General features: G+C 53.2%; 1 protein-coding gene across 3 annotated transcripts; it reads left to right on the top strand.

Moving 5' to 3' along the window:
* Positions 1-473: 473 nt before the first annotated feature.
* On the top strand, positions 474-24,367 carry EVPL (envoplakin). Of its 3 annotated transcripts, XM_027654509.1 has the most exons (24): positions 474-538; positions 3,397-3,430; positions 3,958-3,959; positions 6,507-6,606; positions 7,104-7,258; positions 7,943-8,066; positions 8,661-8,786; positions 9,073-9,111; positions 9,858-10,019; positions 10,610-10,717; positions 11,321-11,416; positions 11,656-11,781; positions 12,686-12,832; positions 12,978-13,132; positions 14,478-14,575; positions 15,170-15,351; positions 16,070-16,248; positions 16,677-16,815; positions 17,382-17,575; positions 18,307-18,457; positions 18,928-19,011; positions 19,097-19,207; positions 19,805-19,897; positions 20,669-24,367. In XM_027654509.1, the coding sequence occupies exons 1-24, from the start codon at positions 474-476 to the stop codon at positions 24,116-24,118; spliced, it is 6,120 nt and encodes a 2,039-aa protein (XP_027510310.1). In that variant the 3' UTR covers positions 24,119-24,367. The 3 variants fall into 3 exon arrangements, with proteins under 3 accessions (XP_027510310.1, XP_027510309.1, XP_027510308.1); XM_027654508.1 differs by lacking the exons at positions 3,397-3,430; positions 3,958-3,959 and adding an exon at positions 6,014-6,039 and having other exon boundaries at positions 474-533; positions 14,478-14,591; positions 15,183-15,351; XM_027654507.1 differs by lacking the exons at positions 3,397-3,430; positions 3,958-3,959 and having other exon boundaries at positions 474-547.
* Positions 24,368-24,515: the final 148 nt, after the last annotated feature.

Genomic DNA, 24,515 nt, shown 5'->3' with positions numbered 1-24,515 from the left:
TTGTCTGTTGAAGTTGTGCTGTTCCCTAGCATTTTAAACAGCTGCTACAAGAAGATGCTTTAAAGTACGTTTCAGTAGCTGCAGTGCACCCCTTCCAAGTTGCATTTGCAGGTTTTTCCTCCCTGCAAAGGCCGTGCTCTCTGCCCCTCTGCCGTGAAGCTGCTGCACGGCCATGCCTGTGTGTGCCAAAGCACTCTCCGAGCCAGGGCGGGGTCTCCCGTTCTCCCTCTGGGGCTCTGCTCTTTCCACCCTAAACTGGTTTTTCGAGTCATTTTTTCATATGTGCCTCCTCCATCCCTGCTGCTGCTGCTGCTGCTCACCTGCGTTCGGGGAGGAGCCTCCCAGAAACTGCTCTTTAGTGCTCCGCCGACCTTCCCCCGCTGAGTCTTGTTCCACCCCGACAGACCGGAGCGGAGAGCCGGCGCCCACGAGGACTCTGCAGGCTCCGGGAGACCCGCTGAGACCTGGCCAACATGTTCAAGGGGGTGGGCAAAGGCTCCCCGAGCAGAAGTTCCCCCAACAGAGGCTCCCCTGTCAAGCCCAGCAAGTAAGTGTGACCCCTCTCCTCTCTCTCTCCCCATCCTGTGACCCTGGGGGAAGATGAGGGATGCGTGACCCGTGTTTACTAAGTCCCCTTAAGAACTGTGTCTCTTTGTGGAGCAGCAGAAGGTTTGGGCTTGCTGGGAGCTGATGTCAAGACTTGCTGCCCCAGCCTTCGTCCTTGTCTTTGGTGGGCTTTGTGCTCCCTCCCAGAAGTCCCTGTGCAGCCCCAGTGCCTGACGATGTGCTCAGAGTGCGATCATTGAGCAGGGAGGTGCAAAAAGCCCCTTTTGGGCAGGAAGGAGTAGGCAGGATAAACACAACCCCTGTGCTTGGGTGGAGCGAGATTTGCTCGGTGGTGAAGCAGATCCCAGCCCGGGTCTGAGATCCCGGGATTCATTGGTTCCATGGAGTTGGTGTGATGCTGCCCTGGGATCCCTGGAGAGGGATGCTCAGTCTGGTGCTGCTGAAGTGGAGGAGAGGGGTGGGGAGTGGGTTTGCTCTAACCCATCCCGGGGACAGGCTGAGTCTCTGCAGGTCAAATCGCTGAGTTTGCCTCTTTTGGAGCTGCTTGGAGCAACCTGGTCTGGTGGGAAGTGTCCCTCCCATGGCAGGGGCTTGGAACTGGGTGGTCTTTAAGGTCCCTTCCAACCCAAACCATTCTGTGAGGAGATTCCCTAAGCTGTGGGGAGTGAGATATGTGATGGGACCGGGATGTTTCTGGGAGGGGGTGCTCTGGCAGAGAGAGTGCTCATCCCTCCCTGCAGCTGCTGTTGTTAACTCAGGGTTATTTTCCACCTTCCCCAGCAATTTTGCAGTTTGTGGTGTTGGTGGACTAATTCTGTGGGGATCTCTGTACCCTGCCAGGGTTGGAGGCTGAGGAAATTGCAAGGGGGGTTGTGCTGAAGAGGAGGGAACCTGCAGGGGGAGGAGGGTGCTGGCCCCCTCTCCTGGGACCACCACCAGCAGTCCAGAGGGGGGTGTATGTGGACACCTGTGGGGTCACAACATGGTGCTGGCACCCAACTGCTCTGTTTTGGGGGTCCAAACCCCAGGTCAGCAAACAGCCATTGAGGAGGGGGGTGGCTGGTGCTGCTGGGCAGGGCAGCAGGACCTGGGGAGAAGGTGGCCCCTGCAAAGGCTGGGGCTGCCCTGAGTGGGTGTCAGGAGCTGGACCCCTGCCACAGGAAGCTTCAGTGGAGCTGAGCACTCACAGACTCATCTTGAAGGCAGGTCTGGGGGCTCTCTGAACACCAAGCATTTGCTGGGGCCTGGCAGCAGTGAGCCACCTCCCCAGCAGCCCTGGAGCTGTGTCAGGCTCTGGGTCTTTTAGCCTTGTTAATGCAATCTATCCACCTCCCCAGCCGGCTTCCAAACCAGGCTGGGGATTTCTCATGTCAGCTTGCTGCAGCCCCTGCCATGCTGCAGAGGTTTTGGGCTGGGTTCTCCCCCACCATGAGCCTCTTGGGATAACTGGAGTTGCATCCCAGCGAGACCTCACACCTCTTCCCTGTGCAGGACGGAGGCTGGAGCCAGGAGTGCAGCAATTACTGAGCTAGTTGTGCTTGTTTTAGGAGGCACCAACCATCAGACACAGCCTAATTCGCTTGGCCATGGCCTGGGGCTTGGTCAGCGCCCAAAGGAGCTGAGAAAATGAAGGTGGATGAGTTGTCTCGGGAGCAGCCACCAGCACACGCTCTGCAGATGGCCCTGAGAAAATGTTGGTGGCCCAAGGCTGCTCTTGGTGGCCCCAAGGCCAGAACGTTGGCAGCAGCTGAGGTTCCCTGTCTCTGGGGTTCACAATTAGTGATTGGACCCCTACAGAGGTACCTTGTCTTGGTCCTTGGGATGATGGTGCTGAGCATCGCAGCTCTTAGGGTCCTTTTCTGCCTCCATTTGGTGGATGCATCCCAGAGAGGCAGCAGCAAGTGGAGGATTGTCCCCAGGGAGCATCCTGGATGTGCCCTGCTCTAGGAGGAGGTACTGCAGGGCTGAAAGGGAAAACTCATGTGAAGGTGGAATTGAATTGGATCTGGCTGGACTGGCTGCCTGGGTGTGATTTTTAACAAAGGCTGTGGGTGGTTTTGGAGGTGGATGGGAAGTCACCTCCTGGTTTAATCATCTCCTGGGATTGCTGCTTTTGCTGCTGCCGCCTCCTTCTTCTCCTTGATCAGTCTAGAGCAGGGTGGACCCCGGAGGACACAGGCTCAGGCACTAACTCAGCACTGGCAGGGGGTCAGTGGTGCTGTGCTATGATCTGCTGGCAGATCAAAATGTGCAAGGACTTCTACATGTCAGGGAGAACAGACCCAGCTTTGGGATCTGCCATAAAACTAAGTCCCCTGTGAGGAAGGGATGGAGGGATCAGGGACTGCAGCAGGTGGGTGCTGTGGTCCTGCCCAAATGTGCCCTGGCAGGAGTGACCAGGAGTGGGGACAGTCCTGCCCCTGCTTATCGATACTGTCCCTTGTGTGTGGCTGGACTGTCCAGGAGGCAGAAAGTGGTATGAGAAATGAACCAATTAATAATGATAATAATAGTGCTCTGCCTCTCCCAGGCATGAGATGGTCCTAGGGAGGAGGCTGCCCTGGCTCTGGAGGAGGAGGAGCAAGAGGAGCTGTGCTGAGCCTTGCCCTTGGCCATCCTGGTGCTGTGGCTGTACCATACACTGTGCAGGGAGCTGGGCCTGAGCTCTGGGAGGCTGAGGGGTGCACAACATGACCTCGTGGCTCATTGTATCCCACCTGATGCCAGGCTGCCTCTCTGCAGCCCAAATGTCAGTATGTTCATCCTGAGATGTGCGGCCCAGCTGGGCTGAGTGAGGGCTCCTACCCAGGAGCAGTGGGGATGGGGCAGGGGGACACCCCGAGGAAGGATGGTGAGGCACCACGTCACTGCAGGCTGTGTGGATGGGTGTTTGCACTGACAGGAGAAGCTCACACTCAGCACAGGGCAGACCCCCTCTGCTCCTGAGGTGATGCTCTCCAGGAAGCATTTTTGCAGCAGCATCCTGGTCTCTAACCTCCAGTGCCCTGTGCACCACAGGCTGGGATGGGCTCAGTCCCCACGACCAGGAGGTTTCTCACGTCTTTTCAGTCCATACTTTTCTTGTGGCTCAGCCTAAACAAAGCTGATTCCTGTGTCCAGCCTTGTAAACCAAGAGATGGGATGTCCCAGTGTTTCCTTCAGCCAGAAAGGGGGTGCCAGCAGGAATAAGCAGGATTTTGTTGGGGATCTACCCTTCCTGGGAAGGATGGATCCTCACTTCTCCCCTCTTGGAATGGCACGGAGGTATCCACAGTCACATGACAAGCTGGGATGGGCTCAAACTGGACACCCCATTCCCACTCTTCCCAAGTGGGAGCTGAATTTGGTCAGACCTCTTGGTGGCACAATGCTCTCCCTGCCCAGTGGGAGAGGTGTCCATCCCCTGGGACTGCTGCATCCATCCCCTGGGACAGGGCCCAGCCCAGCCCATGACTCACACTCTCCTCCCTGCACAGAGAGCCCGGGCAGGAAATTTGGGTGGTGCTTGAGTATTTGCTCATGGGACACCACCTCATTCCAGGCGTGTCAGGGATGAGTGGGAGATTGTGTAACCTCCTGGGGAGGGGAGACCTCTGAGAGCTTCCGTCCCGCTGCACACTCAGGCTCACAGGGGCCAAATCCTGGCTCTGTGCTGCTCCCACCCACCCCTTTGTGCTGGGGCTTGGGGCCAGCGTTCATCTCCCTGAGCTTATCTCAGAAAGGCATCCGTGGGGCACAGATTGGGTGGGAGGGATGATTAATGGTATGTAAAAGACAGGTTGTAGCAGACAGCAATGCTTGGATGGGGATGATGATGATGATGAACGCTCTGCTTGGGCTCTTTGCCTCCGTGATCCCTGGAATTAGACCCTGTAGAGGGGGCCCTGCTGGAGCACAGCAGTCCCTGTTTACTTTGCTCACTGCATTCCAGGCAGGGAAGCAGAGGCATTGCCAGGAGATGCTGCCATCCAAAATCCCCCAGGGCAGCTGAGAGCTGCTGCTGCCCTCTTGGGAAATCAAAAACAAGGGAGGAAGTGGAGAAAGGAGACAGGAGGATGCTGAGAGCAGGAGTGCCGGGGCTGTGCCTCCACTGGAGTTACACAGGCTACAGTCAGAGTGGGCTGGGCTCACTTGAAACAGGAACTGTGGCATCTGAGTCCTTGGCTTGGGGTGACCATGACACTCACTGGCACGTTACAGTCACTTGGGGCTGTAACAAATGAACATCCCAGCATCTGCTACAGCCTTTGGAATGGATGGCGGAACAACTGGAGCCATGCTGAGGAGCTGGAGCAATGACAGAGCCATTAAGGGAACCACTTCCCTCTGTCCTTTGCTGGATTCAGGGACCTGGAAGGAAAGCACATGGCTCTAGGGCAGATGTGGCGGCTCTGCTGCAGGACATCACCTTTCTCCCACCTTCTTCTTCCACCAGAGGTACCAACCTGCCCTGAAGAAGTGTCCCCCACCCAGACCCCCATGCAGTGTCACATTGCTGCTGCTCAACTCTTTCCTCCTGGTCTCAGACCCCAGCATTGACACGTAACCTCACTGAACTTTGTCCCATCAGCAGCATTCCGAGGGCTCTGCATGATGTTAGTGCTCCACACCCTCCTGCCTCTGCCCACACCGTGCTCTCCCTGCCTGCAGGGTAGGGCTGGCACTGTCCTCAAGGGCAGATGCTGTTAGAAACAACAGGACAATGAGGATGAAGGTGGTACCAAGGTTTGTGCTTCCCTGTCCGCAGGGAGCTTTGGGAGCCATCCCGTGCCTTGCTGCAGGCTTTGGATCCAGCTGTTTCAGCAGCTCATTCCCAATCCTGGTGATGGAGTAAGGGCTGTGATGGCACCATTGGCTGTGTGATGGCCCTGGGGTGACAGGCAATAGGGAATGGTCTGTTGGGAACCTTCAGTGAAGCCTCACTGGGGCAAGGAGAGCTGGTAGGTGTGCAATGGCCTTGGGAAATTAAAATTATAGAATCACAGAGTACCCTGAGTTGGAAGGAACCCATCAGGATCATCGAGTCCAACTCCTGGCCCTGCACAGGACACCCCGACAACCCCACCATGTGCCTGAGAGCATTGTCCAAACACTTCCTAAACACAGACAGGCTTAGTGCCCTGACCACTGCCCTGGGGAGCCTGTTCCAGTGCTCAACCACCCTCTGGGTGATAAATCTTTTCCTGATATTCAACCTAAACCTCCCCTGGCTCAGTTTTGTGCTATTCCCCAAGCTCTGAAAATAGCACAAATGCAACAGCCTGTGCAGCACCCAGAGGGTGCAAGTCTGTGTCCTCTGCAGCCTGGCCCTGGAGTGGCACTGGGCTCTCCAGTGACTCAATGGGCTCATCTGTGGAGCACTTCACATGGAACAAGACAGCAGGATGGCAGCTCTGGGTCAGGCTGAAGGGCCACCTCTGCCAGTAGCCAAGGGCAGGCACCTAAGGAAGTGTCTCCAAACAGGGTGAGCATGTTGTGCTGCCTCTGCAGGGTGCTCTCCTGGCCTCCAGCCGTCTGTGGCTTCAGGTTTTCCCAGCCCAGATGTGGTGTCAGTGCCTTTGGGAGCCCTACAGTGATTTGTTGTTGGGTGTTTTTTCTTTTTATCTTTTTTTAAATTTTTTTTTCCTCCAATGCTTTTTGAATCCACATGAACTTTTGGGCATCTGCAGCTGGGAGTTGTGCAGCTGAGCTGCATGGTGTGAAAACCTGCTCACTCTAAACACACCAGCTCTTACCTTCTCTTGGCTGAAGGCAACAGCCAGGCATCAACCACTTGTGTGTGTCTGTGCCCTTGGCCACGGCTCATAACCCTCTCCTTGGAGACCAGGAGGATATGGGGAAAGGCCTGAAGGACCACACCTGGGGCAGGTCCTGGGCGGTGATGAAGAGGGTGGGAGTTGCCTTCACCCACCCCTCTGCTCTGCTGTTCCCTCCCTCAGGTCCTCCACAAATGAGCTGGCCGTGCTCATCTCCCGCATGCAGACAAACGCCGACCAGGTGGAGAAGGACATCCTGGAGACACAGTCCAGGCTCAAGCAGGTGAGCTGTGGCAGAGGGTGGTGGGAAGGTGAAAGTCTTTGCCTCCAAATGCAGTGTCTGGGATGACAGGTCAGGTGTCTGCTCTGTGCGTGTTGGTGCAGGTTTGGGGGCTGACTGGAGGCTGGGGAGGAACAGACACCCCACAGAGCCTCCCAGCCCCTGAGGCTGCATCCCAGGGCCTCCCAAATTCCAGTCTTGTGCTTTTCTGCTCGATGCCTCATGCTTCCCACAGCCAAGGCTGTCTCACCTATGGCAGCACAGCCCTGTGCCTCCCAGCAACCCCAGAGGCAGCCAGTCTGACCCACACCAGTACCTGGGTGGGAGGGACACTGGAACAGCAGCTGGGCTGGGCTGGGCTCCCCAGCTCAACCCTTTTACCAGGAATCCTCTGTGGTTGACATGTTGAGGATCCAGAGGCTCTGCACTGGCCAAGGAAGGTGTTGTGAGGTCTTTGTGGTCCAACCAGGCTGTTTTCCTCTGTCTCCCTTGGCCTCCAGGATTCCAGCAATCAGCAGAAGAACAAGGCTTTTGAGTTCCAGACAGAGAATGCCAGGAACCTGAAGGAAGCAGAGACCCTGCTGAAGGATCTCTTCCTGGATGTGGATCGTGCCAAGCGGCTAAAACACCCGCAGGCTTCTGAGATAGAGAAAGAGTGAGTGCAGTGAGGGGATTGATGTGATGGGGGCACTGAGCAGTTGGGAACCCCTCTATGATCTAGACTGAGTTCCAGTCATTTCCATGAGAGGTAGTGTCACTCTTCTTCCCACAGAGTTTAGCCTTAAAATCAGATTTTCTGCCAATATATTATAGAGATAGGAATGTACAGAGTGGCTGCCAGGGTGAGTGCCCAAGAGGCCCCAGTCTTTTGGGAGCTCTTGTAAAAGGTACCAGAAAAACGCAGAGATAAAATGTGGCCCCACTCTCAGGGCAAATCCCCTTTTCCTCTGCATTTCCTAAAATGAATGCCTTTGGTTCAGGCAAGCACAGAGTCAGATGTGGGTGTTGGAATGGGAGAAGAGCTTCAGTTGGCTTCTGGTGCTTTGTTCCCCTTCACTTCCAGCACTTCTAGGTGGAAATCAGGAGGGAATGGTAGTTTTCTAGCTGGGAAGGCACAGCCCTGATCTCCCTGCAGTGTCCTCCTGGGTTGTAATTCCTGAGACATCCCTGGAGATAGAGAACAGCAGGACAAGTGCCTCCACTGCTGAAGGAGGGCAGTGCCACAAAGGGGCAGCAAAGTAACCCGGGTCTTGCAAGTGAAATCTGGGCTCCACAAACCCCACTTTGGCTGTCCCCCTTCCCAGCTGACACAGAGACATGTGCCCTTTCCCCTTGGCAGCATCCAGCAGCTCCATGACCGTGTGACACAGCTGTGTGCCGAGTACCGGGCCCTCTACGAGCAGTTGAACATCCCCGACGTGGGGCCCAGGGTGGACTGGGCCAGGATTCTGGACCAAAAGATGGTAACAGCAGCTGGGTTTGGATGCATCTCCAGACTGTGCTCAGCATCATGCAGGGATGTTGCAGGGTGGTGGAAATAATTCAGTTGCTCTGGGTGGAAGAAAGACTCTCCTCCCACCTCTTAAAACGCTCTGGACTGACCCCTTCAGATTAAGAGCTACCAGAAGGGATCAGGTAGAGAGCTCTGCTGTGGGATGGAGGGATGCAGAAGGTGATGTCTCCTAGAACTTGACAGCCCTTCCTTTGAGAGTTTCACACTGCAAGGTCTGGGTATTTGGAGTGGCCCAATTGGAGTCAGTTTGGATTCCCTTGAAAGCTGGATGGTAACTAAGTGCATCCAAAGCATGTCACCATAGGCAGGGAGCTGGTGCAGCTTAGGTTTCTACACCAGGGTAACATGCCCTGGTTGTCTTTTTCCCTGTGTATGGCTGGGGAAAAGGCAATCAGCAGCAGTCACAGGAATAAACAAGATCCCTTCCCTTGCTCCCAGCCTGCTATCAGATTCCAGATCTTTTCATGCCCTGCCAGCACTCACTGGGGTTTCTCCTTGAAATAAAACCTTTTGCTTTAATCTCTGCCTAATTCCTTTTGCACAGAAACAAGTCAACGCAGGACAGTACGGCCCTGGCATGTCAGAGCTGGAGAAGCAAATAGCTGAGCACAACATCCTGCAGAAGGAGATCGAAGCCTACGGGCTCCAGATCAAGAACCTCCATTCTGGGGTAGGGCATGAAGTAGTTCTTGTTGCTTCACTCAGGCCCATGTCCCATCTGGTCCTCTGCATGGTGAATGTTCATCCTTGTTTTGCAGAGGGCATAGGGGGCCTGAGCTGGGACAGATGGAGCCTTTCAGGGGCTGGGGAGGTGATTGATTCTTGGATGGTTTCTAAAGCACATTCCATAAATCAGCTCATCAGTATCTGCCACATGTTTTGATAACAGCTTTTTTTTTTTTTCTCTTTTTTTCTTCCCCCACCCCTCCCTTGGTCTGGGCTGTGTTGTAACCCAGGATGTGGCAGATTTAAAAAGCCAGTACAAGGACTTGCTGGTAAGCTTCTCAGTGGTTTTCTGTGCAGATGGGGTCATACAGCGGAGTAACATCATCCCTCATGGACTGGGAATGCCCAGCTCAAAGCAGGAGCTACCTCTGGGCTTGCTCAGTGAAGTCATGTCCCTCTTCTTCTTTCCTCATTTCCTTCCCAGCTTGGGATGGGTGTAAATTGAGAGCACTCTTGCTGCCCTCAGGGCAATGCTGTGGGTGAGATCCATGTCTCTCTTCTTCGTGGGTCATGGATCTGGAGCTGCCCATGTGTGTCCACGAGCACAGGGATACAGAAGCAGCAAGAAATCCATCCCAGCCCACACACTGTTCCTAATCAGGATTGCAAATGCTGAGGCTCAACCTGATCCCTATCAAGGGCTCCAAAGAGGAAATGAGCAGCAGGAGCAAAGGAGGTGGCTGGGAAGAAGGTCCTGGTTTTAGCCAGCTGAGCCCGTGAAGGTTTAATGTTGAAAATGGGATTTGTAAGAAATACAGCAGAGCTGGGCCAGCTCTGAGAGTGCTTGAGGCACCAGCCCACACCTGGGATTCTGGTTAGACAAACATATCCTGTCTGTGGGGAGGGAAGGGGAATGGCAGCCCCATCAGATAAGAGCCAGCGGTGGCAGATTTCTCACTGAGGTCTCTGGGAATCTCCTCATGGATGTGCAACAGGAGCAGGGTCCTGGGGAGGAGGGGAAAGGGGCTCCCCAGGCTGAGCACCAACACTGTCTCTCTCCCGTGTGTGTGGGCAGAAAGCCTCCATCTGGCGAGGGCAGAGCCTGGGCAGCCTCTACCACCACCTCCAGGGCTGCACCAAGGAGCTGGGCTACCTGACAGAGCAGCAGACCAAGATCCTGAAGCGGGACTGGAGTGACCAAATGATGGATGTGCAGAGCGTGCGTCGGGAGTACGAGGTGAGCTTTGGGGGGTGGCAGTGGGTCCTGGCTTGGGAGGCTGGCCAAGCCTGGCATGTGAGATTTGCAGGATGGATCCCAACCTGCTGGACATCCTCCACCAGCCCTGAGCCTGGGGCTTTCCCAGGGCAGCACAATAGTGCTGGGCACTGAAACAGAGGTGGAAGAGATCCTCTGGATCCATTGAGGAACTAGGGATGAGCCACTCTGTGTGTCCCCGCCAGTCCCCTGAGCTGGAATGTGGGATCATATGTTAGAGAGCTGTCAGTGAGGCAGAGAGAAGGGAAGGACTCAGTATCACATCAGCCTCAATGGCCAACATATAGAACCCAGTGACTGCTACTTGCTGGGACCAGGAAGAATAGAGGGATAATTGCTTAGGAAAATGCTCTTTGAATGAATGCCCTGATGCCTTCTGAGGCCCGAGTGTGTCTAATTTGTTTTAGCTTTGCCTAGTCTTTTCTGTTTTTAAAAAACAAACAAACAAAGATGTCTATGCTTTGGGAGCCTTGTCTCTGTTATGTTGGGGTTTGGTGCTCTCTGTGCTCCTTGCACGCTCCCAAGGTCATGAAGTTTCTCTTCCCCTCCAGGATTTTAAGTCCAATGAGCTGCTCAGCCAGGAGGAGTTTGTGAACCATCTTCAGGACGATGGGGACAGGATGATTGAGCTAAAGCATCCAGCCATCAAGCCTATCCAGGTAGGGAGAGGGGGTCTCTTCCCAAACACTGTAGGAGAACCAGAGTGCCTGTGCATCAAGAACCAGGAGGAGGGTTGGAGGAGACCTCTTCACATCTTTCTGCAGTTGTTACTCTTTCCTCCCACACTGCACTGGCTGTACTGCAGCACCTTTCTACCTTATGGGGAAGCTGAGGGCAGTGCAGGGTCTTCACCCCTTTCAAAATCTCCAGGAGATGGTGGCCACCATCTGTGTGCTGGGACCAGCTGCTCAGATATGTTGGTGCTGCAGGGAGCTATGACATGGGGTGACTTCTCCCGAGTGAAACCAGCTTCCAGCTGCCCAGGTTGTATTTCCAAGCCTGGAGATGCAGTGTCAGGCTGTAGTGGGCTCTCAGTCCCCAGCACCACCAGAGTTGAGATCCCTTGGGGAATGGTGGCTGCTCTGTATGAGCCAAGTCCTTCTCAAGGAGTGTCCTCGCCCAGGTTCAGCGTCAGGCAGTGCCTGGGCACAGCTCTGTCTCTGCTCTGCCTCTGGTCTCTGGGGCTTCTGGGGAAGGGAGACCAGTGCTGGGGGAGGTAGGACCATCTGGAGCCCACTGAGCTGTGCTCTGTCCCACCACAGGCTCACCAGGAAGCCTTGAAGAATGAGTGGCAAAATTTCCTGAATCTCTGCATTTGCCAAGAGAGCCAACTGAACAGTGTGGAGAGCTACAAGAAGGTAAAAAGCAAATTCATGGGCCATGGGTCTACAGGTCAGGCCAGAGTGGGCAGGCTGGGAAGAGAGAAAGTAGAGGCATGAGGATGGGAGATCCTCTGCTGGTACCTAGCCCAGGGCATTTGGGGGAAACACCCCTCAAAACCTAATCTTTTAGAGATGCTGGGAACTGAGAGACCCCACTGGACTTGGAGGTAGTAAGGTCCCCCCGTGCCTGACTGTTTTCCTACCCACACCTCCAGTTCCAGGATGATGCTGAGGCTGTGAGCCGCTCTCTGAAGAAGATGAGCTCTGACCTGGACACCAAATACAGCAAGTTCAACAAAGACAGCCCTGGGGTGGTGTCAGATCTTCTGCTTCAGCTGGAGGTGAGATCTTCAGGGTGGGTGGAACCAGCCAGACCTAAGGGGCAAATCCAAAGTTGTAACCTCCCCAATAAATAACAGTGGGGAAGAGGAGGAGGTGGGTAAATAACCCCATGGGGACAGCTCACCACAGCTCTGTGCTCAGGAGAGGGAAGCCCCTGGCAATACTGTGCTCTGAGTGCTGAGTCCCTGCATCCCAGACTGCAGGGCAGTGACCCCTGGGACAGCACTGTCCCCATCAGTGACACACAGCCAGGCCCCAGGTCACCATCAGAGTGAAGGAGAAGGGCAGGGAGGAGCCTTGTGTTGTCCTTAATAGGAGACACTTGGATTAGAGGGCCCACAGAGTGTGAGCCACTGGCATCCGAGCAGAAGGGAAAGGTCCTCCCATCTCCTCAGCACTCCCATGAGCCAAAGGCAAGGGAGGGAATAAAGAAATCTGACCTCAGGGGCGAGATGCAGATAAGAAAGGAACATTTGCCCGGGAGAGAGGGAAGGGACACATTCAACATGGTATCTTCCCAAGCATGCAACACATTTCACTCTCAAGAGGTGCTTGGATCTCGGTACTTTCTGACACTGGAATGCAGCCACCTCTTGGCAGGCCTCTGTCCCATTTCTGAAAAAGAAAACTTCTTCAGGAGATTTTAATACAACAGTGTGGGTTCACCTGAGGTTAACTCAGGCTGTGCCTTGAAAGGGAGACCTGCTGTGAGCAAAGGAAACTGAGGAGAGTGTTGATAATGAAAAGGGGAAGAAGGGACATGGAGGGATCAAGAATGGAGAACCTCCTGACTCTGCTCCACAAGGGTGGGCAACTGGTCCCAGCATAGTCACTGTAGTGTGACCCTCCCCTTCCTTCTCATCCAAGCCTGGTCACAATCACTGTCTTCTCTGTTTTGTCTAGAACGAGGAGAAGGTGTTGAAGCAGGCAGAGAAGAGCATCACTGACCTGAAGAGAAGGAGCAAAGAGATCAGCCCCCTGAAACTGCGCAGGACACGTCCCTCTCAGCCCCTCACCTTGGACACCCTCTGTGACTGGGATGCTGGGGAGGTGAGGGCTTGACTGGCAGCACCCTCAGAGGAAGTAGGGAGCTGGATTCTTCTTTGCTTGCTCCAGATCTTGGCTCTGTGGTGGGAGGAACTATCCTAGTGCCAGAAAGCCAAGCCTTTCACTGGGTTTTGTGTCTCTGTCCCAGGTGCAGTTGACCAGAGGGGACAAGTACACCCTGAAGGACAACAGCAACCCTGAGATGTGGGTGGTGCAGAACAGCGCTGGTGTGGTCCAGGAGGCACCTTCTGCTTGCTTCTCCATCCCTCCACCTGACCCTGAGTCCATAGACAAGGTCAATAGGTGAGTCTGCAGTGCAGAGCCTGACCCAGAGAGACATTTAGACTCACTCAGGTCATAACCAGCCTGACCACCTCACCTGCAGCTGGGGACAGACTCATGATTATCACTAGTACGAAATCTCTCTCCTGGAGAGGTACCTTATCCAGGTTCCTTCCATTCCTCAACAGCCCTGCACACTGCACAGACCTCACTGTCAAAGAGTTTTCTGGCAGTCAGGCTTGATTTCTTCACCCAAACATGTGACTCGCACAGGTCTGACTAAATTCATTGCAGAATCAGTCTGGAGCTTGGGACTTGCCAAACAGGACAGAGTTATCTGTGGTATCTCCTCTCAGCCAGCCCCAGCTGGAGACTGAGAAATGCTCCTTGAACCACTGTGTAGTTCTGCTGCCTGCCTGCTCCATCAGCTCCTGCCGTTCCCACAGGACGGGGCGGTGGTGCAGGGAGGTTGGCATTACCTTTTTAATCATGTCCCCAGGTCTTTGGATAAATCAGTGCAGCTCAAGTGCCATGGAAAGGCCACAGCCCCGACTCAGAGCTACGTGGGCATGTCCGTGGTGGGAGCCTGGGTCCCCAGGCACAATGGCCAAGATTGCTGCATTGTGTTGCTCTTCCTCGGTGCCTACCCCTCTTCACACATCCCAGATTACTGAGTCCTTTGGATTTATGGGTTTCACGTGTGCTTTAAAACAGAAATTTAGTTCCTCTGCATGGAGCTGTGCCCTGGCCCCCCAGACAGCCCTTGTCTGACAGGAGCCAGGCAAGCTGGGAATTGCAGGTTTTAGTACACAGTGTTTAGCTGGAGCAGTCCATAGCAGGGATCAGAACTGGCCTGGTCTTTTCTGATTCTCTCCCTCCTAGTTCCATTAGGCTTTTTTCTCCCAGAGATACATTTTGTTCCTTCCAGTTTTACAGATCCCAGCTCTAGTTTCATTAGACAGGAACCATCCTTTCGATTGAGACTTGGCATTTCTAGTGCAGCAACCACAGCAGCAGCTCCTTGTGCTCCCTTCCTGTGAAGCTGCAAAGCACTGACACCATATGAAATCAACTTCCAGCTTTGACAGCTTCTGCTGAGGGTTGGAAACGCTGGCTCCATTGGCAGAAGTCAGCTGCTCAAGCCAACCAGCTGCTTTTGCTGCTCTTCCCTTTCCTGAGGGATGTCTCTGAGTTATAGCAGGCTGCAGGCTCCCAGACTGCCCCTGCCCTTGGGGACACCTTCCCCTACCTTTGGGGACACCTTCCCAGCAGGAGCCACAGAGCTGCTGCCATGCAGGGCTCTGTCAGGCCACGCTCAGGGCTGTGTCCCATCCTGCTGGCTGAGGATGCTCCTCTCTGCTCACAGGCTGGAAGGGGAACTGAACACGGTGAAGCAGAAGCGAGCGGCAGCTCAGAGCACCCTGAGACGCAGCCAAAAGGAGCAGGTCCAGCCCAGCCAGCAAGGTATGTCAGCTGGATAGTCCAGCCCTCTCCAAAGCCAGCACCTTCCTTCCAGAGCTCCCAAAGCAGACCGGAAGCAAAGCACCCACCTGGGGTCAGCAGAGGTACCTGCAATACACACACAGGTCCCTGTGGGAGGTTGCTTTCTGCTCTGTGGAAAAGAACAGGCACAGGATAACCTGACTCCTGGTGCTGCCAAGGACTCACTATGTGATATCAATTCACTTAAAATCTGTTGCCCTTCTCAAAAGTCTGTGATTGACCTTCAGCTCCATCAACAGCTGCAGGGTATTTAGGGTTGCAGAGGGATGTGCCTATCCAGAAACCTTAATTAAACCTGCTTTGTAATCTGAGTGCCTTGCAGTTCTCTTCCCTAGCTGGGGGCTGTGGAATAAGCAGGCAGCCAGGGCTAAATCCCAACCCCTGCCTAGCCGTGTTATTCCCACAGCTATAATTCAAAGGCTCCCAGCAAAGCTGAGCAGGGATGTGTCTGCATGGCAGCACTTGGCTGTCTTTGTCCCTCCTTTGGACTTGAGCTCTGGCTGGCCAGGGCAGAGCTAAAAGCTGGGGATTAACCTAAGCTGTGTCTTGCTGCAGCTCTGTCCAGGAGCCCTCCAGCAGTCCAGGATGATCCCCAAGCTGACCGGCTCCTCAGTAGCCTGGATCGTGTTGGCAAGGACCTGGTTCAGGTAGAGAAGGAGGTCTTGAACCGAGTGAGGTCTCCTGTGAACTACAATGACCCCACGGATGACCTTGCCAGGAGGATCAAACAGCAGCAGGTGAGTTGGAGCAGGAGGAGTTTGGTGGCTCTGTGTCCTTGGCCCAAAACAAGTTGACATAGAAATTACATGAGAGGTGGCAGCTGGTGCTTCAAAGAAGCTACAGTTGGAAGAGTTTCAGGCTGGCTTGATTCCTTAAAATGGGACAGGTTAAGCCAAACCCTCAGGAAACACCAGTCCTTCCCTTGGCTCTGTACCAATCCGTACGTTTGTTTCAAAGCTGTGGTCCAGGTCTTGGGAAGTCAGTCCTCAACCTGGTGGTAGGGACACTGTCACCCTGCACTCTCAAGTCTGTAGCAAAAAAATGAAGAGATAGAGGGAATTAATCCAAAGACCAGCTTTGGCTCACCTGATGGGAAGTACAGACTGGTAGATGTCAGTGGCACAGGAAAAGAGGCAGTGCCCTGGAGCCCTCCTCTTTCCTCTGGGATAAGGTCTGGGTCTGTAGCAGCTCAGCTTGTTACATCTTCATCTGTGGGTATTTATCCAGCCCTGGCAGAAGGATGGGCTCAGGCAGGTTTTTTCCATCTCTTTCCCACACCCTGCCATTGCCAGACAGCCACAGTCTGGATGGGCCTGTGCCCCAAGGGGCAGCTCCTTATGAGAGGGGTACCACACCCTGAGCCCCACAGCCAAATCCGCCCCTGGGGGAGACAAGTTTCCACTGCAGCACTGTTATGACTGTGTTGTGTGACTCTGCTCCCATCTGATGTGCCAGGAAACAACAAAGAAGCTGGAGAACCTGGGGGCAGCCAAGGATGCCTTGCAGAAGGAGTGTGAGACCTACCTTTCCAAGAAACCCACCAGCACCTCGGCTTCCCAGCTCCCTGTCACGCTGAACGCCCTCAGGAGCAAGTACAATGATGTCAATATGCTCTCCAGCCTGTACAACGAGAAGTGAGTGATGGTGGCAAGGCCTGATGGGGCTGAGGGAAGGAAGTCCTTGTACAGAGGTGTCAACACAGAAGCATGACAGAAAATGCTTTTAGTCTACATGGGTGTTTGTTGAGGTCCAGCACAGGTTGGAAACCTCCTATCCATCACCAAAGCGACCTCTGAAAGAGTTTCTGTGTGTATTTTGTGCTCAGATCCCCCCCACTGGAAAATCCACCACAACGGGTGTGTGTCCTAGCTCTGTTGTTGTGAAATGCAACGTATCTGACTTCTGGGCAGCACTACAGGGTTGTGAGTGCACAGTGCTTGTTCCCTGTCATGTTGGAGAAGCTCCGATGTTAAATAAGCTTAAACACACAAAATCAGAGAGCAGAGGAGAAGAATGGGGTCTCCTGTAGCTAATCTTGTCCTGTTATCTTTCCCTTTCCCAGGGCCAAGGCTGCCCTCAACCTGGAGACTCAGATTGAGAACACAGACAAGATTGTCAGCACATTTGAGGCCAAGCTGGCTCAGGACAGCATCATTCCTGCATCCCCCAATGCCCTGCAGGATCGGGCCAATGACCTGCAGGTAGGGGAACATCAGGCTCTTCCTTAAGGAAGGGACATCTCTGAGCTCAGGTAGCAATGGTGGGAGGAGCTGGACTTTGCTAATTTGAGCACCTCGAGGTGCCAGCAATGAAGCCTTTTAAAGGACTTGTTCCTTTAAGGTTTAATGTTGGTACTGCAGGCTGACCTGCTTTCACTGGCCAGCAAAAAGCTCTGTCCCTCTCAGGCTACCTTTGAGTCCCTAAAATGATGACCACCTTAGCATCTAATCTCTGTTGCTCTGCCTCACACTCATCCCTAATCTTTCCTGCTTCCAATCTCCCTGCTCCATCCTTAACACTCACAGGGACCCTTTTTTACCTTCTCCCAAACTTCTGCATGCTGCTCCATCCACTGTCCAGCCCACCTTGCTTCCCACATTGTTTACTGAGTAAGTCTCAATGCTCCACCTCTTCCACTTTGCACATCCCTTGGAGAGCCTGACCAGCCCCCAGGTACTGCACAGTTAGTGGTGACAGGTTAAGGAGGGTGTTTGGTTGGTGCATTGACTGCTACAAACCTGGAGGTGTCTTTTCTCTCCCCCTGCAGAAGATGAGGCGGGACCTGGTGGCCCAAGAGGACTGTGTGCTGAAGCTGAACCGGGGGCTGAAGGATGCTGAGCACAGCTGCAGTGCCGTGCAGAACAATTTCCAGGAGTTCTGTCCCGACCTGCCGCGGCAGAAGCGGGAGGTGCAGCTCCTCAATGATCGCTACCACGCCGTTGCCGACCAGCTGGATCAGCGGTGAGGGGCTGTGGGATCATCTCTGCTCCTCTTGGCTGACGTGGACCAGTGTTAGTCAGAGTCACAGAATCACAGAATATGCCAAGTTGAAAGGGACCCATAAGGATCATCGAGTCCAACCTCTGGCCCTGCACAGGACCATCCCCAAGAGTCACACCATGTGCCTGAGAGTGTCATCCAAATGCTTCTTGAGCTCTGTCAGCCTTGGTGCTGTGACCACTGCCCTGGGGAGCCTCTTTCAGTGCCCAACCACCCTCTGGGTGAAGAACCTTTTTCTGATACCCAACCTAAACCTCCCCTGACTGCAGGACCCTGATCCTGACCACTATCCTGTAATACTGAGGACTGGGTCTGTCCTGCTATGTAGTTGCCACCTTCCTATGCACAGCACAGGCTTTGAGCTTCCAGATACCTCAGATAAGGCAGTTTTTGACTACTGGCCTCTGCCTGACACAGGGACCTTACACACAGACCCTTTTAGACACTTCTCCCGGGGATTGCTGCTGGTTGTCTGCCTTTTTCCTTCTCTCATCTCCCAAGTAATGTTCATGCTGCAGTAGCAAACCTGATGTGTGCAGTTAGGCTCCCTACTCGGGGATCAATTGTCACTGCCTTGTTTTTTGTTATCTTGGTGTGTGTTGTGACATTCTCACCATAGTGTCTTTTTAGGAACTTGCAGATAAATCTTTGCCCTTCCCATTAATGTTCCTGTTCACCTCTGTCCTGTGCAGAGAGAAGACCCTCAGAAACATCAGCCTCACCTACCAGCAGTTCCAAAACTCCAATGAGAACCTGATGTTCTGGATGAACAACCTACCCAAGCACCAAGTGAAGACCACTGATGGGCCAAGCCAGATCAACTACAAGCTGCAGGCACAGAAGGTGTGTTCCAGGGCAAGCATCATAACCTGTAATGTTACAGGGATGTGGGAATTGGCTTGCATAAAAAATTGTACCATCAGCTCCTGGATGAGTGCTCCCATTGTCACAGTGAATAACTGTGATTGCAGCCCACAGATGGTGTATCTACAATCCTGAAAGATTGTACCTTGGGCTGAGACCCACTGGGTCCTGCATCTTTCTCTCCTTTAGCAGATCCTAAGCTCAGGAGTTCAGATGATGAGTTGTGGAGGTCTCTGTGTTGGCTGCTATTTATCTCATATGTGATAAATCAATGTAGCAGGTCCTGGGCAAGTGATAGTGCTGCTGAGATCCTCTAATGCCTTGAGACTCTTCCTAAATATCTTCCCATTCCCATCATTCCCTCAGCTGAGCTAATTCTCTAGGCTGCAAGAGTGTCACTGTGTTGCTGTATTTCAACCTGTCCTTAACACCACATGTGTCTCCTGCAGAGGCTGGTGGAGGAGATTGAAAGCAAGGAGCCTGAGAAGAATGCTGTGGTCAGACTGTCCCGGAACGTGCAGTCCACGCTCAATGTATGGCTGGGTTTTCCCATTTATCATTCCCTTAGTGTCTCACATGAGAGATCCCACCTGATTCTCCTGTTTCTGCTCTGGACAGGACTATGAACTTGAAGCAGGCAAATACAGCTCTTCTCTGGACCCTTCCCTGACTGACTCCGCTGCAAAGAGGCTGCGTGTGACCCCCCTGCAGGAAAGCATCCAGGCCCAGGTAAAATGTTCAGATGAAGGCATGGAAACCATTGTCTATCTCCTTACTCGTGCCCCAATGTCCTCTGCAAGGCCTTAATCCACTCTTACATCCCAAGGTCAAAGTCATCAAGGATCTCTTTGTCTATGGGGGAAAGCAGCACATGAGGTCCAGAATTAGGGTTGTGCCTGGTGCCTTGTGATTGCTGATGCTGCCTCCTTACCATGTTGTGTGTGAAGATAAGACTTACAGGGTAGTTGTGTGAGGGCAGGAAGGAGCCAGAGCTCCTCTGTGCTGCTCCTAGTTGCACCCCAGTTCTGCATCACCTTGGGCTGTTCACCAACTGCCACCCATGTGTGGCCCAAGGTGAATTTGGAAGTCTGGACTTTGTGTAGACCTGCAGGCATCTAACAGGCACTCAGATAATGGGGAGAGGATCTCCTGCATGAGTCCTTAGACTCTGTGTGTCTCTATGGAGTCAGATGTGAAGACACTAATCCCTGAAATTGTTCAGTACACAAAGTGCATCCAGGTGAAAGGAGGGGTGGCAGAGCGTCCCACCCAACAGAGCTGTGTCAGGGTGAGGGGACAAGGCTCTCACCGCTGTTTCTTTTTTAGGAAAGTGATGTAACCAAGCTCTACATGGAGCTGGCAGCAGAAAATAAACAGCAGCTCAGCCGGCTGGAGTTTGCCAAGAAGATTGTTGAGAAGGTACCAGCTCACAGCAAGATTGGGGTACTCTAGGTTGGGGGTTCAAATCTGCTCAGCCTGGGGTTCCCCCTTCCTGAGTCTTCACATCCAAGTGTGAGGAAGGAAGGAATGAAAACCCTCTGATAAAAAGACCACAAGTAATCACAGTTTACTGACACTTATCTTAGGCTGTGACTCTCTCACTTGTGTGGACCCTCAGCTCTTTACTGAAGCTGTAGTGTATGCTAGGAAAAGAGATTAGGCCTCTTAAGGCCTGTCCTCAGCTATATCTCATCAACATACACAGGCTGAGAATGTCAGATTTGTTTGTGGATGTGGCTGGAATTCAGTGCTCACAGCCTTCTGGAAACACTTCAAAGCAACAGGATTTTTAGACCTTTCTAGGGTTTGAACCATCTGTAGGAAAGGCCTGTGGTCTGGATGACTTTCAGTGTGCTCAGGAAGGACAAGAGATTAAACTGGGGCCTGGCCCAGTTACTCTCCCTCAACTGCAGGTACAAGGCAGCACAAAGCACCTTTGTGAGCTGCTGCAGCACCTCCAGAACAAGGGGAAAACACACCAAGTCAGTTGCTTGAACTGATGAGAGCGTGTCCTCATTTTCCATTTACAAACAGCCAGATTTGGAGAGTCCCTGGGGATTGTGTGCCAGCTCTATCTCCCGCCATGCCATGGCATTTAAAAGGTCTCTGTGCCACCCTAAAAAAGAAGAATGACTCCGTTTCACTGCCTTTTTTTTTTTTTTTAAATTCTTTTTGGTTTCTCCCTTGCAGAAGGAAGTGCATGAGGACATTGAAGCTGTACACGAGCAAACCCAGAAATCTGAAAACAAAGCTGCAACAAGCAGGGAATCTGAGGGGTTGAAATCGCAGCTGGAGGAGGAAAGGAGGAAAGTTTCCAGGATTGAAGAGGACCTGGAAGAACACAGAAACAAGCTGCTGATGTTGAAGACTCAGAAGCCTGTTGAAAGAGTGGAAGAAAAGGAGGTGATAGAATATTACAGAGACCCGCAGGTGGAGAGTAACCTCTCTAAGCTGGTAAAGCAAATTGAAGAGGAAGGCAAAAAAAGGCAGAGCCTTCAAGAAAACATCGAAGTGATGAGCCGTAAACTTGCCCAGGTGGAGAGCGAGAAGAAGGTTGCTCCTGCCCAGCTCCTCACCAAAGAGATCACAAAAATTGAGAAGGATCCAAGCCTGGATGGCGAAGCAGCCAGTCTTCGTCAGGAGATCAAACGTCTCCAGGAGGAAAGCTTGGCTGCTGCTTCCGAACTTGAGCAGCACAAAAGGGAGCTGCACATGCTGGAGCGAAAGCAGCCCAACATCCGAGAGAAAGTGGTGGTGAAGGAGCTGATCAAACTGGAGAAAAACCCAGAAATGCTGAAGTCTGTTAGGACCCTGCAGCTACAAATTGATGAGGAATCCTTCAAGAGGAAGTCAGTGGAAGAGGCGATAGAGAAAGTGAAGAACAAGATTGAGGAGGTAGAAAGACTAATTGAAACGGCAGAACCCAAAATTATTGTTAAGGAGGTGAAGCAGGTAGAGCAGGACCCAGAGTTATTGAAAGAGACTTCCAAGCTTAAAACTCTGATTGAAGAAGAGAGGAGCAAAAACTTGATGCTTACGGGTGAGCTGGGAGAGCTGCAGAGCCAGTACAGCATCGCAGAGAAGCAAAAACCAAGGATAGAGGTGAAAGAGAGGGTCAATGAGATTTTCCTGGTGGATCCTGAAACGGAGCGGCAGATTGCACACCTGAAAAGGGAGCTGCAGGAAGTCACTCTGAAAAGGACAAAGATTGACAGTGAAGTGGAAGAGGCCTTAGCAGAGCTCAATGTCCTCAGGTCACAGAAACCAGTGGTGGAGTTCAAGGAGGTCATAGAGGAGGTGGTGAAACATGAAAAGAGTCCAGAGATTCTTAGAGAGATTGACAGGCTGAAAGAGCAGCTCAATGAGCTGGTGAATACCAATGGCAGGACCCAAGAGCAGCTCATTCGGCTGCAGGGTGAAAGGGATGAATGGAGGAGGGAGAGATCCAAGGTGGAAACCAAGCTGGTCAACAAGGAAGTCATTCGATATGAGAATGATCCACTCTTGGAAAAGGAAGCCGATCGCCTCCGTCAAGAGGTGCGTAACATGTCTCAGAAGAGGAGAGCTGCAGAGGATGCAATCTATGACTTGCAGAACAAATACATGCTCCTGGAGAGGAGGAAACCAGAGGAGAAGGTAGTTGTTCAAGAGGTGATACTGACTCAAAAGGACCCAAAGCTCCGAGATGAGCACACCAGGCTGAGCCGGAGTCTGGATGAGGAGGTGAGCAACAGGCGCCGCCTGGAACGCGATGTGCAGCAGGTTCGTGCGCTGGTGAAGGAGCAAGAGAAGTTGCTCAACTTTCAGGAGGATCGAAGCAAGAGGCTTGCACTGGAGAAGGAGATGAGACAAATTACGCTGAGAATAAAGGAGCTGGAGGAGAGCCCGGCCCCAGTGCAAGAGAAGATCATTATGGAAGAAGTGGTGAAGCTGGAGAAGGATCCAGTCCTGGAACAGTCTGCCAGCAACCTGCGCTTGGAGCTGGACCGGGAGAAGATGGAGGTGCTGAGCTTGCAGAGAGAATGCAAGAACCTGCAGGTGCAAGTCGATGTCCTGCAGAAAACAAAATCCCAGGAGAAGACCATCTACAAGGAGGTGATTCGAGTGGAAAAGGACAGAGCGCTGGAGAGCGAACGTGCACGAATCTGGGAGCTGCTGAGCAGGGAGAGAGGAGCCAAGCAAAAGGCAGAAGAGGAGGTACGGCGGCTCAGGGATAAGATCGAGAGAGCTGAAGGCATGAAGAGGACATGGGCTCGTGAAGAGACGGAGCTGCAGAAAGCCAGGAACCTGGCCATCCAGGAGAGAGCCAACTTGGAGAGTGAACTGCGGGACCTGGAGAGGCAGAAGCAGCAGAAAGTCCTTTTCCTTCGGGAGGAGTCCAAACTGCTCAACCAGCGGACTGAGAATGACAGGCAGAAGAAGAAGCAGCGGGAACATGAGTTTTCCCTGCTGGAGGCAGACATCCTTAGGGAGAAGGACCAGATCTACAACAAGGAGAGGTTCATTCGGGATCTCCAGTCGAAGGTCAACCGGGAAGAAATCAATCACGAGACCCAGATGAGAGAGACAAACCTCTCCACCAAGATCTCTATCTTGGACCCCGAGACAGGGAAGGACATGTCCCCTTACGAGGCCTATAAGCGAGGTATCATAGACAGAGGCCAGTACATCCAGCTGCAAGAGCTGGAGTGTGACTGGGAGGAAGTCACTACCCTGGGCCCAAATGGGGAAATCTCACTTCTCCTTGACAAGAAAAGTGGGAAGCAGTATTCCATCGATGATGCACTAAGGCTGAGGAGGATCACAAAGGAGGAGTACCAGCTGTACCGGGATGGCAAGATTCCCATCTCTGAATTCGCCTTGCTGGTGGCTGGGGAAACCAAGCCTCCCTCGTCCCTCTCGATTGGCTCCATCATCTCCAAATCCCCACTCACATCACCCACCACCCACCAAACCCAAACTTTCTTCCCCCCAGCCTCACAGAAGGGCATAGGTGATGACACATCCCCCATCGCCGGGGTGTATGACACCACCACCGACACCAAGTACAGTGTCAAAACTGCTCTTGCAAAGAAGCTGCTTGATCCCATGACAGCTCAGAAGCTGCTGGAAGCTCAGGCTGCCACAGGGGGCATCATAGACCTCATTTCTCGGGACCGGTTCTCAGTCCATAAGGCGATTGAGAGGGGGCTGATTGACAGGACCTACATGCAGAGACTGCTCAATGCCCAGAAAGCTTTCACAGGGATTGAGGACCCGGTGACCAAGCGAAGGCTGTCTGTGGGGGAAGCAGTTCAGAAGGGTTGGATGACCAAGGACAGTGCTTTCCCCTACCTGCAAGTCCAGCATCTAACTGGAGGGCTCATTGATCCCAAGAAAACCGGTCGCATCCCTGTGCTGGAAGCTGTCCAGACCGGGATGATAACAAGCAACCTGGCCAACAGGCTCCAGGATGAGTCCAACTATGAGAAAGATCTCATTGACCCTGTCACTAAGGAGAAGATAAATTACAAGGAGGCCATGGCCCTCTGCCAGAAGGATTCGCTGAGCCACCTCCTGCTCCTCCCGGCCGCATCTGAGGGGTATCAGCGGTACCACCAGGCGAGCCGCTCCCCCAGGCTCTCACGGTTCAGGCATTGAATGTACTGGGGCTGGTTCCTTCAGGAGTTCATCCCTTCAAAACAGCTCTCCCCACGGAGGCAGCAGCGATCACAGGAATGGACCATCGAGCATTTAGGGCTGCACACTCTTCTCTCTTAGCTATCTGCTTCCCCACACAGCTCGGCCGTGCACGGGAGAAGGCATGACCATGAACCTGACACGGAGGGTCCCCACAGTCCCCCGGGTGCTGCTGTGACACCGAAGAGGGGTTGATTGTGAAAACTCCACTGTAGGGTAAACGTGGTTATGCTCAGAAAGGGGAGAGAGCCAGAGTGTTTTCTAGCTGGGTCATTCTGCATGCAATAAACATAGCAAGTGTGTCTCTGTGGCTGTGTTGTCTCTGCAGGCTGCGGCTGCCAAATGGCTGAAGGCACAG

Source organism: Corapipo altera, unplaced genomic scaffold (genome assembly GCF_003945725.1).
Source record: "Corapipo altera isolate COAL_440 unplaced genomic scaffold, ASM394572v1 343, whole genome shotgun sequence".
NCBI lineage: Eukaryota > Metazoa > Chordata > Aves > Passeriformes > Pipridae > Corapipo > Corapipo altera.
This window is presented reverse-complemented; position numbering and strand designations above follow the sequence as displayed.